Source organism: Haemorhous mexicanus, chromosome 18 (assembly GCF_027477595.1).
Source record: "Haemorhous mexicanus isolate bHaeMex1 chromosome 18, bHaeMex1.pri, whole genome shotgun sequence".
Taxonomy (NCBI): Eukaryota; Metazoa; Chordata; class Aves; order Passeriformes; family Fringillidae; genus Haemorhous; species Haemorhous mexicanus.
Genome location: NC_082358.1, coordinates 518,218 through 533,581, shown reverse-complemented (window position 1 = coordinate 533,581; position 15,364 = coordinate 518,218). Strand labels below are relative to the sequence as shown.

The window sequence follows — 15,364 nt, the reverse complement described above, 5'->3', positions numbered from 1 at the left end:
AAGGATAAGAGCCTCGTGCACTGAAGAGGCCACTCAGAATGGGCTAACATAGCCAGCAAGGCCCTGAAGAACAGAGAAATGCAGACAGACACACAGAAGAGTTTTGGAGAATGACAAAAACCTAAACCCAAAAAGACACAAAGATGTTCCAGGTACAACATCTGATGCGACTATTTAGAGATTACCTAACTAGAACTACTCCTGTGAAATTCTGGTCTGTGTTTTAAAATCCACCCCCCACATCAGCAGCATGTCTATTTTCTTTTGAGAAAATGTGATAATGAAACATTCATCTCTTTATAGGTCTGAAGAAGTAAAATTCCAGTTAACATGTTTTGAACGGGTAGTTCAGCTAAAAAAAAAAAGTTTTTTAAACTAGAATAACACTACTTACCATCTAGCTCCTTCTCAATGAAATCCATTCTATGTATGACTTCATCTTGCAGAGATTCCACGTGAGCTAAAAGATTGAGCTGCCACTGCAGCTGTGAGTTCACTACTCCTTCTTTGTCTTTTTCCAGCAATTTCATTTCAATAGCTTCCTCTGGAGAGACTTTCTTAGAGACAGACTCTCTCACCTAGCAGAAATACACACATTAAATATTTGTTAGAGTGAAAGAGAACTGGGGAGCCAAACTGCCCAAGTCCTCCCATTCCCCCGTAATTGCTGAACTCCTCATAGGCCAGCGAACTATAGAGACCAAATACACACACTAACCTGGTTTGGGCAAGAAGATCTAAATATAAACATATTTTTATGGGTATTTTGCTAAAAACTATTTGTACTTTACAAACATCTGGTTTTCTGAAGGTAACAATACACATGTGTAGTTATCTCCCTGCCACTTTTTATCTTGAAGATCCTGCACTGAATCTGTGCATCTCAGGGAATGCTGAAGCTGTTCTTCACCTGACAATAATCAAGTAAAGAGCAAACAATCCAAAAGTGAAAAGGGAGTTTTCCTAAAGGAATCTAATCTAAATGCTACTAAAACTTTTGCTGAACCATCTCCAAACAAGCATTACCACTCCTTACAAAAAGTGACTACAACATCAGCAGTGCTCATTCTACTCCCCTACTTTTCTCATCCTTCTGCTGAAATATGACCCTTTAGAAAAAGGCTCTTTAATATTGAAGAAGTAAAATACTTCCCTTTCTAGGAAACATAACACAATCTCAATAGACTGACAGAAGTTAAAAGTAGCAAATTACAACTTACATATGGATGAAATAAGAGCTAGCCTAATCTTAAATCTAAAAAAAAAGGGAGCTCAGTATTTAACGGAATCATAAAATTGTACAATAGTTTGGGTTGGAAGAGGCCTTTAAAGATCATCTAGTTCCAAACCCTGCCATAGCAGGGACACCTTCCACTATCCCAGGTTGCTCCAAGCCCCATCCAACCTGGCCTTGGACACTTCTAGGAATGCAGGGGCAGCCACAGCTTCTCTGGACAACTTGTGCCAGGGGCTCACCACCCTCACAGGGAAGAGTTTCTTCCTAATATCCCACCTAAAATCTAGACTCCTTCATCTTAAGGCCGTTCCCTTTTGTCCTGTCCCTCCATCCCTTGTCCCAGGTCCAGTTCTCCAGGAGCCCTTTAGGCACTGGAAGGGACTCTCAGGTCTCCCTGGATCCTTCTCTAGGTGAACACCCACAGCTCCCCTAGCCTGGCTTCAGAGCAGAGGGGCTTCACTCACTTCCCAGAGGGTTTTCAATATTTCTCAGCCCATATTTCATAGGAATTGGTACTAATAGAAGCAAAATCCTTGCACTGGAAACCAGAAAGGCCTCTACTAGGCTGACAGAGCTGACAATGAGTACCAAGCATTGAAAAGCTAAACCTAAAGTGCTCCAGTGGGAGGAAGATACAGGACTATTGCATGGTGATCAGTCTTAAAAAAAAAACCACTTCAGGCTGATACTTTTTTTTTTCCTCCAATCTTGAAATGCCTGAAGAACCTAAAATTAATTCAGCTATTAGAAAGAACTATACAACCAATGGCTGTACAAGATGGACATAATCAGAAGATGGCCCACCAGTCTATTTGGTAACATCATACATGCTTGGCCTGTTCTCTCTCTGCTAGTGTTTATGTTTCATTTAAAAGTACACAAAAGTAAGCAGCAATGAGCTACCAGAGGACCATAATGCATGGCTCACACTCTTCAAACAACTTGAGGTCCAGAAGTCAACCTAGAGTTTTAAATTATAATATAAAATGAAGGAATTGATCACATTCATCATTTTAGTTGTTACTGGCAACTGAAATTTAACAGACTAACAAAAAAATAAACACAAACAGACCAGTATTAAAAAAGGCTGAGGTTTGCAGGTTGCCAGGAAAACACATGCTCTTTACCAGAGAGGGCTATTTTAATAAAAATACCTGTCCTAGGTTGACTATATGATGCTTCTATCCCCAATCGTCTCATTCCGTTTATGCTGAATAGTAAGTTTTGCACCTTTAAGACTTGCTTCAAAGATTGAGGGGGGGAGAGGAGGCGCGCAGTTTGTTTTCAGACACTGAACTCACTCCTACACATTCCTGCTTCTGGACTGCGTGGTTCTGCGGATGAACAGACGGCGGGACAGGGCTCTCTTTTTTTCCTTGCTTTTTAGTTAGTTTAGCTAGCTGAGGCAAAGAAGTTCCCTGGACGGTGGTTTTTTTTCCCCTTTTTCTGGACCTGTTCACACCTGCTCTGGACTGAACAACCATAAGAGCACCAGCAGCTCACATCGGTGGGCCGGGCCAGGCCTGTGCCACGGCATTTCCAGCACCGGAGAGACTGATAAGGGACTGAGTGAGCTGAACTGGAATCTGGGGAGGGGACTTTCTGGGTTTGTCATCTCCTTTGGAGCAGCAAGGGGTTTTATTGTTTAATATTAAGTTTTCTTGTTTAATAAACAGTTTTTTTCCACTTTTCTCCAAAGAAATATTTTCTCCTGGACCGGTTGGGGGAAGGGTGGTAGAATCCGATTTCCTAGGGGGGCCCTTTGGAGGTTCTCTCCCAAATTTGCCCTGAACCAAGACAAACACATCAACTGGCGTCCAACGTAGGACTCGAGAAAGTGGAAAAAAGCATTATTGATTGCATGCTGGTTGTGCTTGCTCTGCAGTGAGTTAAAGCAGTCAGTAGCCATGTTGCTCGATTTCATAATGTCTCTTGGGGTGGAGGCCTTCATGTGGTTCTGGTCTATAAGCCTTTTTGAGGTTTCAATACCTTTCTGGTCACTAGGATTATTGTCCCTAAGACGTAATTTTCACAGTACAGGGGCACGGATTGGAATTGCTATTTTGCTAGCCTTAGTGATAATGATTTACAAGGTTACTGGAGTCTGCTTACAATATGTATGGTGTATGGTTTCTTCGTCCTACCCCGCGTCCTAGTTCCGGTAGTATGTTTTGGGAATTTATTAGTAATTGCACCCAGTTTGTTAGAAGAAGAGCAGAGAATGAGACTTTCCAGCCTTTCCTTTCCTTCTTCTCCTCTGAATCTATTACGTCACTTTTTGAAAATGTTCAGTTTCCCCTGAATAGTAAGGAGACCATGTTTCTGGCATTTAATGTGGTAAGCTTCCTCTATATAGTCTGCAGCTTCTCTAGAATGAGGGCTGAGATGTCCAGAAGAGCTGACAAGACGCCTGACCCAAAAGTAAACTCAGGCATGAAAAATGATGAGTGGTGTGAAGAATGAGAAAATATAGGCCAAACCCTGAAAGAATTTTCTGATCCTGTAGACTGAGATTTTCCATATGAACAAATTCAGAACCCAGCTGAGATGGGAAAATACCTGAAAGAGAAGTGCCATGGTGACTCTAAGGAAAAAAGTCTCATTGCAATAAGCTGAGCCCTGGCCTATGCTTATCACACCCTGCTAGATACTAAAGAACAGCAGACAAAAGCAAGCAGGCAGAGAAATAAAGCAGCAGCTACTCCAATCACTCAGGCTGCAGCCAACACTCCAGCTGCTCAGGCTGGAGCTGAACCAGACAGTAAGCCTAAGCCACAGGCAGTTGCTGCAAGAAAGAAGCACACGAGCAAAACCAATCAGCCAGTGACTGACAATAATGATCCAAGAAAAAAACCCTCACCACAAACTACTGATAAAAAGCCCAAAAGTAAGCTACTCCCTAAACCAAGACAATACCTTAGAGTAATTATGTTTAGATTCATTTTCCATCTTGCATATTTCTTGGTCCAGATTCCAGCCAAACCTCTCTGAGAAGGTATCATCCCCATTTTCCCTTATTCTGTTTACTCCATCATCCATGGCTGAACCTCTTGTTTCCACAACCAGCCTCTGCTCTATGGCAGGATAGTAGGCCCGAGGCTTCTGGTAACAGTGTTCACTCGTAATGTAAGATTCCTCCACAGAAGGAATTGTTGAGGGTTTCTCAACTGTCCCATTCCAAGTTCTATAACTTGCTGTCTCCTCTTTGCAACAGTTTTCCTCGAAGTGAATGATGTGTTTTGTATGGACTTTTTCATCCACCGTGATGTGCTTCCATGGATGACACCATAGCTTTAAGTCAGGGTGTTCTTTATTTCTGTTCAAACATAAAAAAGTAAACCATCCAATTTAAATGCCAAAGAGACTAAGCAAACTATCCTCTTGCATGAAGAAATTAAGAATAATTAAGGAAAAAGAAAAAAAAAAAACAACAGCGCCTAAGTTTGGATTAAGAAAAAAATTGAAGAATAAGTTGCAAATAGACACGACTTTTCACCAATGTTGGCCCTTCATGGAACATTTTGCTTCAATATTTGCAATTTATTAGCAGCAGAAATTAATTCTAACAGGGATATTTTTAGTAAAGCTATGGTACACCAACATTGCACACTGTAGTGGTATCCCATAGTGGCCAGAGTTCCCTTCATTTGTTCTTAGGAAAATTCTTATTTTAATTGTCTTCAAATTGACTAATACATTATTTATTCCAGCAGAAGGGACAACTATAGGTATCAGATTATTACAGATATAACAAACAAAAGATTCAGAGTGAGCATTGGAACCCATGTTCTTCCTTGTGTAAAACATCAAAACAACAGTAAAAGGAGAGCAAAGCACAATACTCCGCTATCTTCAAAGGGGTGGCAGCTCATCTGCTACAGGCTGCAGGAACACAGCAGAGCAAATCCTGGCTCTAAAGCCCCTGCTGCACTGGGCTGCACAGAAAGGGGGGGCTGCTCTCAAGTCCCCCCTCTCTGCTTCCTTGCAAAGGTGGACAGACTTATTCTATTCCGCTGATCCAGCTTTTCTAGCTGTTCACCAAACCACTCAACAAAACATGACCAGCTGACTTTGGTAGTGACTGCTTTCTAATCCATCCTACAGCAGCTCAGGTTTCTTCAGCGTCTCTCAGAGGAAACCGAAGTGAGTTCAGCTGCCAAGGATGTGCTCAGACTATTTCATAGAAGCACCTTTGCCTCCAGTGCTGCCACAGCAAGGACAGAGCTCCCTGGTAAAAATGCCTGAAGGCATGCCTGGAAAAATGAAAGCCAGGTGTTCATTTACCAAAGCTTTCTGCTTGAGCTCCACTTATCTGCTACACCTAAAGAAACTGTATTTTGCTCAGAACAGAGCAAGGGATAATTTTACAAAAGACAGAAAATTTTTCTGAAAAATTATGCACCAGTTACCTAAGGATGAAAATTCAAATGCTAATACTTGAATAACCTTTTAGCTCCTGCCTGCTGAAGGTTCACCCTCCCATGGCACTGCCGGGGTCACCTTGGGTCCTTTGCCACCTCCATGAAACACTGAGCAACCTCCCTGAAACACTGAGCAACTCTAGCAACTCCTAATAATTTCAGGCACCCGTGAAATCATCTTCTCTCTATCTGCTGATCTGCATCAACAATATAATAATTATTCTAATTCAGCAATTTTTCAAATCCCTTCTAATTTATCATGATAAAGAAAACAGCAGCTGAAGCTTTTAACCAGATGATCCAAACAGGACTGCACCTCACCTTTAATGAAGCTGGGCCATCATACTAACTTCAGCATGGGAGAGAAAAGGAACAAAACCTTCAGCAACCATCACATATACACCCAGTGCTTCTTACCTCAGTACTATGCAAATCTCAATTCATAGCTGGAAAGCCTGAAACTGAAATGTCAATCTTCCAAAAAAGGCCCAAGGAGTGGCCTTAAAATATTTGTTTCAGTCTCCAAAAAGGAAAGAGATTACTTACAGATCTAAATAAAAGGATCCCATAATGGAAAAGCAAACCCCTATATTAAAATGGCTCCTCTCTTGATTTAAGCATTATTCCATGTCAGTGGACCTCCTGCATTACCACAGATTTGGGGGAAGGGTCTAAAGAATGCCAAAATCACTTTGTTTTCCAAACAGCTGCTGCCGTGAAATTTATCAAGTAATAAATGACAATTATGGAATTCAATAAATTTAAAACTGCTGGATAATAGTTATTTTCTGTAGATATAGCTGGAATAACCTTTCAGAAATGAAGTACTGCAGGTTGCTGAGAGTGCCATTACTCTACCACTGCACCAAAACAAGATACTGTACCAAACAAAAATATTTGATTACTCTTGGAGAAGCTATGACCAGATTTCCTGGAATGGAGAAAGAAAGTGCTACAAAAATTGTGCCAAGGGTTATAAGTCTATCCTGCTCTTACTTAAAATCCATTTGGGTGATTTAGGAAAAACTGTCATTAGTTTAACTAACTTGTTTAACCCTTTCTATACACATTGTCCACTTACACTCATCCCACTTAAACAGTTTTCAAATAGCCAGATCCTTTCCCAGGATCACATTAGCAATTCAAACCATGTTTTAAATCCACACAGCAACGCAAGTCTGAATTTCTGGTTATTTTTACACTTGCAGTCTAATTCCCGATAAGAACATGCCGGCTGGTACTTAAATACTGCTTACTGTAAGATGCTCATCTTCAGCTGCAGCCCGTGCAGGACTTCAATCACTCGCTGTACATCACCAAGCAGCTGGTGAGTGGCCACTATCTTCTTGGCATTCTGGTGGGAGTAATTTTCTTCCAAAAATGCTAAGCCATGCATGTGACCATTACTTAACCACTCCTTTTCATACCAGTACTTTAAGCTGGACCTCTGACCTGAAGTGACAGTAATGAGTGAGTTAAAATGAAATGCTGACTTTGCTGATAGTAATTCTGATTATCTTCAGGTACTGCAACAGCATATTTGTTCTTATCAATAGAACCAAAGAAGAACCTGTAACAGCAGACATAACCAATGAAGAAATGAAGAACTTGTAGAGTAGGAAGTCAAAAACCTCTGCCCAACTGTAAAAACATTCAGACACCAACTTCCAGAGGACATCCACAACAGGCAGTTACAGATGAGGCTGAGAAAGGTGTATTTTTAGCAGGGTATCACACTGTCTAGTCCAACCATAACTGTGGTTATGACAGAAGTTACAGTCTGACTGCAGCTCTCTGCAGACAGTAAAATGCAGAAAAAGGCAATCAGCTTCCCAGTGGTCTTGTTTTTAACGTCAACATGTACTAGTACAGTTGTGCAAAAATACATTTTGAAGGATTCAAGGCTAAGGTTCCAATAGAAAACTTGCCTAAGTCAAGCTATTAATAATTATAATTCTGTCATAAGAGATATCAATGTTATCTCTTGATACTGAGTATCAGCAACCGCTGAAATGAAACAGTGTTGAATGTGATAAATGCATCAACAGAAGTAACTTAAACTGCCAAACAAATGGCATCACAAGGAAAGACGCTTACTAAATTACAAACACACACAAAAACCCCTTCACATTAAATACCTAACAAAAGCTCCCCCACACCCAGTAAAATGTACATTTACTACAGATATTCTCAGTGGACAGCTCAGCACCCAGAGAAACAACTGCATCAGTCACTGCCCAGGCAACAAGCCCAGAAAATCAGAGATAAAACTGGAGCAGAGACTGGGAACCATAATTGCAAAAAGGTCTCCAATATAAGCCGGTTAACATTGACTAGAGGAGAAGCTAAGGAAAAAAAAAAAAAAAAAAAAAAAGAAGAAGGGAGTTACTAGGCAGTTACTAGTACTAGACTAAGGCTAGCACTACACAGAAATCCATGGGTATTAGGTGGCATCAGAAATCATGACAGGGTAAAAAAGAATTTTGAAAGGGGTATCAGCTCAACCTTCCAGGCAGATACACTGTATCAAGCAGGAAGGCAAGCAAAATTTTTTGAATGGTCAGAACCACATTGGAGACACTCCTGACCACCTGAATTGGCCCTCCCTCATTAATGTCTGCATTAGAGAAGCTGACATCTGTGACAGAAAGTACAGTTCAGTCCACAAGAATAAAACAGTGACTTTGAGAACTTCATGGTCACCTGAACAACTGAGGTGATGTGCACCCTGAGATAAAAAGTGCTCCCTTTTGAACTATATAACCTTAAGAGGAGACACCAGACTATGCCCACAAGCAATTGTGTTACATAATCATCTTGCTCATGTTTAAGCAAGGGCAAATGTTAACAAATCTCTTAACAATCGTATCAGATTCAAAAAGACCTGAGCAAAATAGCAATTAGTACAGTTTTTAGACAAAATTACACTAAATTTGCTTTTTACTTCTAATAGAATGAGTGGGGCTGTTACAAGTCCCAGCAGTTTAGACTGGGGGAAAGCTCCTAAGTAAGAGTTTGCTGAATAGCCATGCTCAGTTTTAAAAACCACTTCTTGGTAGATTCATACAGCCTATCAGCTCACCTCAAGCCAAAAACTGTCACTATAAGACATGAAAGAACACAAGTGCACACCGCTGCTCTCAAGGTGAAGGAAAAAAGGGAACGTTTATTTTCTGACTCCAATATTTATAGTTTTCCAAAAGTGACAGTGGATTGGAGGGTGACACTGCCACCTCTCCAATGATACTGGACAAACTAACAGTCTATCAAATTTCTCCTCTTTCATGAAAGAATGCAAAACAATGAGTTATTTACAGAAAGTGTGTGAGAAAGTTCATTACAAGAACGTAAACATCAGAAAGCTTAGAAAATCTTTAAAAATCAAAGCAACAAAAAACAGTCACTGAAAAGCCATCTTTGCAGTCAAAAAGTTGGACATGATTTCCTTTTTCACTACAGAAGTAAAATTAGGTCAGAGATAAAAGGTAAAAGTTAAGTCCCCTCCAATGTAAACTTCAGAATCTTGAAATTAATAGTTAATGATGAATTAAACAAATGAAGCTGTAATAATTTTCTGCACAAAAGCACTCATTCAAGTGTGATGACACAACTTCAGTTTGCAAGTGCATTTTGGTCCCATTTAAAACTACCTTCACTGCTATAAAGCAAAATAACTTTAATAGAAGGTTAAAATTCTAGAAGTAAGATACTCTAAAGAAACCTTAAATATAATCATGACTCTGTAGTAAAAGTTTAAAATTTAGGTGTAGCATGTCTTCACTGCTGAGAGTACAAACAACAGCAGTAAACATACTACACAAATCTAGGAGTTAAAGTACAAAAGAGTTGGTAGCTTTCAACAGCCAAAAAAACCTCAGATCACAGTCCAAATATGTATATAAACCAAAAAAGTCTTTTAATTGAGAGATTAAAAGAGATTCTTTATTTTCATTCTTTAAAAGAGATTAATTTTCTTGCCATTTAAAACCATGGACTCAAGTCCTCATCCTTTTCACTTTCGGAACGGCTTTGTAATAAATACAGTTCAAAGTTTAAAATTATTTTCTTAAATGGAATTTTACCTGCTATGTAAGATGGACTAAGATGTGAGAAAAGGATTTGTAAAGGATTCCCAAAACTTGACTGAAGCTCACACAGTCTTGTACATCTGTATGCAAACTCTGAGATAAGGTGTGCTGACTTAGGAAGGTCATGGAATAGAGATGACATTGTTGAGAGAGAGATTGAACTAGAAACACGTTTCAAATGATGGCTTGTAAAAAGACCAGATATTTTTGAGAATTAGAACTGTGAAAGATGCATTGTAGGGAGACCACGTGCAGTAAAGTAATAGGTGATTGGTGTTAGAAGTATGAGCAGCACTGTGTGGCAAAAGCTAATAGGTTGAAAAACATTTAAAAGGTACTGTAACTAGAAAACAGGTTGGCTTCTGATGGAATGGCATTGAGTTTTACAGCTCATATGTCTCACGAGACTGACAACAGAATAAAATCTTTAAATTGCCTCTCAGCTGCCCCGTCTCTGTAGAGTTGGGATTTTCCAACACTAAGACATTTCAAAATATCTGCTAAGGAGGAGAGAACGTATTGCTTCATCAACTCTGACTGTGTTACCCCAGGTAAAATATCAATATATAGGTTATTGCAGGTGTGTTGGTTTTGCCCTGCCTGGTTTTGGTAGTGGGAGGGGGCCGAGCTTGGTGGCCACAGAGGTGGCTTCTGTGAGAAGCTGCTGGAAGCTTCCACCATGTCTGGCAGAGCCAGTCCCTGGTGGCTCTGAAGATGGACATGCTGCTGGCCAAAGCTAGCCTAATTTCAGAGGTTGGTAATGCCTCTGTGATAACAGATTTAAGAAGAAAAACAAAGGTGCACAGTTTTTTCTTTTTGTCCCAGATGAGGAAGAGGTGAGAACATGTGAGGGACACAACATGGTGACACCAAGGTCAGTGGAGAAGGAGAGGGAGGAGGTGCTCCAGGTGCCAGAGCCAAGGTTCCTCTGCAGGCTGTGGTGAGGACCACAGTGAAGCAGCTGTGGCCCTGCAGCCCACGGGGATTCACAGGGGATGCAGAGATGCAGCCACAGCCCATGCAGGAAATGCTCACGCTGGAGTGGGTGGATGCCTGGAGGAGGCTGTGATCCAGTGGGAGACCCCTTGGAGAGAGAGAGGGCCCCTGCTTCCAGGCTGGAGCAGCCTGTCCTTGGAGGACTGCACCCCATGGACGAGTGATCCACGCTGAAGCAGTTTTGGGAGGACTGTGTACCCATGGGAGGGGCTCACGTTGCAGCAGTTTTGGGCAGAGTGCTGCTCGTGAGATTGGTAAGCCACGCTGGAGAAGTTCACAGAGAACTGTATCCCGTGGGAGGGACCCTACGGTCTCACACAGGAACAACTTCTCTCCCTGAGCAGTGGAAGAAAGTCTTGAGTGATGAACTGACCCATGAAACCCCCATGCCCTGTCTCCCTGCACTGCCAGTGGAAAGGAGGGAGGGGGTTGAGGGAAGAAAAGGTGTTTTTAAAGGCTCGTTTTATTTCCCATTATCCTCCTCTGATTTTGTTGGTAATAAACTCACCTTGTATCTCTAAGTGAAGCCTGTTTTGCCCTTGGAGTGTTTTCTCCTGGTCTCAACTCATGAATCCTTTGTTAAATTTTTCTCTCTTCTGCCCAGCTGAAGCAGGAGAGGGTGAGTGAGCGGCTTCTATGGGTTGCTGGTGTTGGGCCAGCATCACACCAGGACAGCAGGTAATGCAGTCAACGACAGGAGCCACTGCTGAGGAGAGCCAGGAGCCCTCTGCTGACTTATTTTAAAGAATGCATCAGCCAGTTTGTTGAGGGAGAGCTGCAGCCACATCCCCTAAGATGTACCCATGGGGAGTCTTTGCTTGAGCTTCCTGAGTGTCTTCTACACTCATTTGCCATAGTCAGACAGTACAATCCTTATTACAGCAAATATGTGACAGATGGTCATCACAGTGAAAACAGTCTTTTCCATTCCTGTCCTTTTGCAATTCCATAATATTGACTCATGGACACACATAAATTAAACATTCTGAAACTGAAACTTACTTACAGTGACAGACACAGGTGGGGGAAAAAAATAGTGTAGTTTTTCAGAGAGATAGATATAGATAAACTGCCAGATTTACTACATATATAAAAAGGGTCTGTAACCTTAAATTTCTGTACCTGGAGGATCTTGGCAAATATAGCAGGTATATTTCTCAGGTATATTGTCTTCCAGTAAGCCCATACAGACTCCATGCTGCCAGCACAGACACTCTTCACACTGTTCAAAGTCAAGAAATGCACATTAACAGAAATGAAGGCTAGATGAGCTCAATACTATTATGTCAACTAAGAAACACGGGATCTACATATTTTAAGACAAAAAGGTCTATTAATATCCACACCCTACCTTCCACTTACAAACAAATACATTACAGAAACAGACCATAATAAAATGTGAGCCCTCCCCATACATTTTTCATGTGTGTTTCTGGAGAATGACAATTAAAAAGTAGAAGCAGAGATTCTGAAAGGTACAAAAATACTCCCTTTGGAAATGAAAATCATTCATGAGACGCATGTGCACGTAACCAGGATAGCCAACAGAGCAATTAAACTTTCTTCACCAAAACAGATCAATTTTTCTGAATTCAAAAGCTTTCCCCTTGAGATGAATGACAGATTTGTCTTTACAAAAAAACTGTGGGTCTGGTGGTAGATAAAACTAGCACTGAGAGATAAAAGAAACAATGGGAAGGATTCCACTGATTGATGAATGGAAAAAGATATTTGCCTTTACAAACAAACTGGTAGGTTTGCTGATAAATGAAATTGGATTTTGAAAGATGAAAGAAACAGTGGGGAAAAACCCTAAATTCCATAAGAATTAAAAATTAAAAGGAAGGGTTATCCATTAGAGGAAAATCTTCGGTATCAGGCATTCTGGGAAGTCTGAACCTCTTAAGTGCCTCAGCCAAAGGCAAAAGAGGGAAGGGAAATGCGGCCGGGAAATTGGGATAAAAAGGCCAGTGCCAAAAAAACTGTCCTCCAAAAATTTGAGAGACCCCAGGGAAATGCCCCATGGCCTCTCCCTTTATTCAAATAAAGTAAAAGGACTCCTCTGTCTCCTTTTTGGATATAAACCTCTGATGTCTGTGGATTAATTTTCCTGACACCCTCAAACAGTAACCCACATTCAGTTATCAAATCCCAGAGATATTATGTCACACATGAGTAGGCAATATTATGTCACACAGGAGTAGGCAATATTATACTGATTTACTGATTCTTGTACCTCCAACATTTTATCTACTTCAAGTGTAGCTCTACTAACACAAACCTGCAGTGCAGATGAGTTGCACCAGCTTTATGAGCATCCAACATCTTTCCAAGGCAGGACAATCATACTAACAATGACTGAATATAATTAGTATCTCTTTAGTATAGTTACACTATTTAAAATGCAGCCACTGTTCTTAAAGCCACATGGTTCTAGAGCAGGAAAAAAAACAATTCATGTTTCGTTTGTCTTTTTCTCCCCCATCAGTATTTTAATGAGACAAAATTGTGATTGTAGACTATAGACCACTGAAACATGGAACAAAACCCCACATAAGAATATTAAGTGTATTTTGATTGGAACCTGTGATGTCAGCTAAAAGTCACTATCTTCCAAATCAGTGAGACAAGAGATCATACACCCTTTATTTCTCAGAGTATAAACAAAAGCAGAAATGTTGTCAATGTAGAGGACTGCAGTATGAGCTAAACCAAACCCTAACAGCAACTGCAAGGAATCTCACATGTTGCTCTTCATTGACCTACAAAGATGCCAACTTGATAAACATTTTGTCTGTGTTCAACACCACTTTAATTAATGCTCTTATCTCCTGCCCTTCCTCAAGCTAGGAGAGACAGAACAGGACAACCAGACCTTGAATATTCCCTGCATTAAATAAACAGTCTAGGTGTGGAGGAGATGGGTGCTCTGGGATTAGAGAATATAAAAGGTTAGAGAGAAACAGGTTTCTGAAAGATGGAACCAACAAGGTTTTGCCTTCCAAAACGGGTAAATAGTCCTAATGCTGTTGGGAGATGTTTTCAAAAAAGGCAGACACAATCCTCCTTTCACAAATGAGAGCCAGAAAAAGGTGTTCTAAAACAAAGAAACAGATTAAGAGAAACAGACTGTGCTATAAATAAGAAAGAAGCTCCTGGATCTAGTTACACCTGCATCCTGTAGATCGTGCCATATTGTACAGAGCTGCACTCAAGTGTTTTTCCAGGCAATTTTGCCCAGAACTCTAGTGAAGCATCTGTCCTAGATTACAAGTAGGGTTGTAACCAAACTATGCATTCTACTCCCATCTACATTATTCTTGATGAACTGTTAATGGTGGGACGGCAGGCTGCAAGTGTTAGATAAAGGAAAGAGGCAAACCCCCCCACACTGCTGCCACACCCCTGCCCCCCCCCCCCCCCCCAATCCAGGTACATCAGGGTAGTTTTCGTAGTTGTGACTACTGTGATAACTACATTCAGCCTAAGGGGCGCATCGGTCATTTCTGCCAGCGGGCCTTAATGCCCCAATGGGCAGCTGTAAGGACCTAGGCCAGCAAGGACTCCCCAAAACATCCTATGACTCAAAGGATTACATCATTCCATTGTGAAATTCCCTGCCCTGGGGGAGGTACTGAGCATCCTGCTGTATCTGACCATAAATAACCTGGGTGCTTTGGGGATTTAGGACACCACGACTACCGACTACCGGACAGATCCAGAGGAGGACCTCAACTTCCACAGGAGGACTAGACTTCCCAGAGGATCACTGCTCTCAACTTCAACCATCATTTTGCAGGACTGCTGTCACTATTTGATAGGACTGAGACCACCACATTGACCAACAAGCCACCAGGCTGTAGTATGACTTAAAGCCAGTTTTTGTGTATTGCTGCATTTACTGTAATCTTTCTAATGACAGTGTAACTCTGACCTGAAATGTCTCTCAAGGTATTTGTGTGGGGTTCATTTCTCCTGCTGGTTTACTTTCAAACAAGCACAAACATCCCAACTTTTTAAAATTTTACTCAACTGATATTTAAATATTCACCTCTTCGGGGTAGAGGTGCATTCTTTAACTTGCAGGTTCTACTGCACACTGTGGCTGCTAGGCTATAGGTTACTGCTCTGGCACATGCTACTGAGAAACTACTCCCTGCCCACGTGGTAGTAGGGAGTTTCAAAGCATGCCAAGCAGGAGATTTAGAAGAGAAAAAACATACAGCATTGGGCAAAAAATATTCAAATTGAAATTCAAGTCACAAAATAAATAACCAAACCCATAGGATGTGTATTTAAAAGCAGTTTTTCACCTTCCAGAACAAAAATATCTCAAGTCTGTTTATATCCATCACCTCTGAAGCCATCAAATCCAGACCCAGAATTTTCTGCATCATACACAAATTCACCAGTGCTTCGGTATAAAAACTAAAAAGAAGGGACAATAACAGTCTGTCGGGATTTCTTTGGGCCTCACCAGAAAATTGGAGTGCTGTGCCTCCAGAAGGAACACAAGGCAATGCTACACCGCTGCTCTACACCAGCTCCATAAATGAAGTCTAGTAACCTCCCTGCAGAGTTACAGACACTGGAACAAAACAGCACTAAGCAACTAAGCAATA

General features: G+C 41.1%; 1 protein-coding gene across 9 annotated transcripts in view; it reads right to left on the bottom strand.

The window, feature by feature from the left end:
- Positions 1-15,364, bottom strand: part of PHF20 (PHD finger protein 20) — a 75,528-nt gene that overhangs the window by 3,811 nt on the left and 56,353 nt on the right. For all 9 annotated transcript variants that reach the window (XM_059862815.1, XM_059862821.1, XM_059862823.1 and 6 more), the window contains 4 exons: positions 11,865-11,964; positions 6,915-7,110; positions 4,154-4,553; positions 395-578 (listed from right to left, as the gene is read on the bottom strand). In XM_059862815.1, the coding sequence (XP_059718798.1) occupies positions 395-578; positions 4,154-4,553; positions 6,915-7,110; positions 11,865-11,964 (880 nt within the window). The remainder of the gene's footprint in view (positions 1-394; positions 579-4,153; positions 4,554-6,914; positions 7,111-11,864; positions 11,965-15,364) is intronic.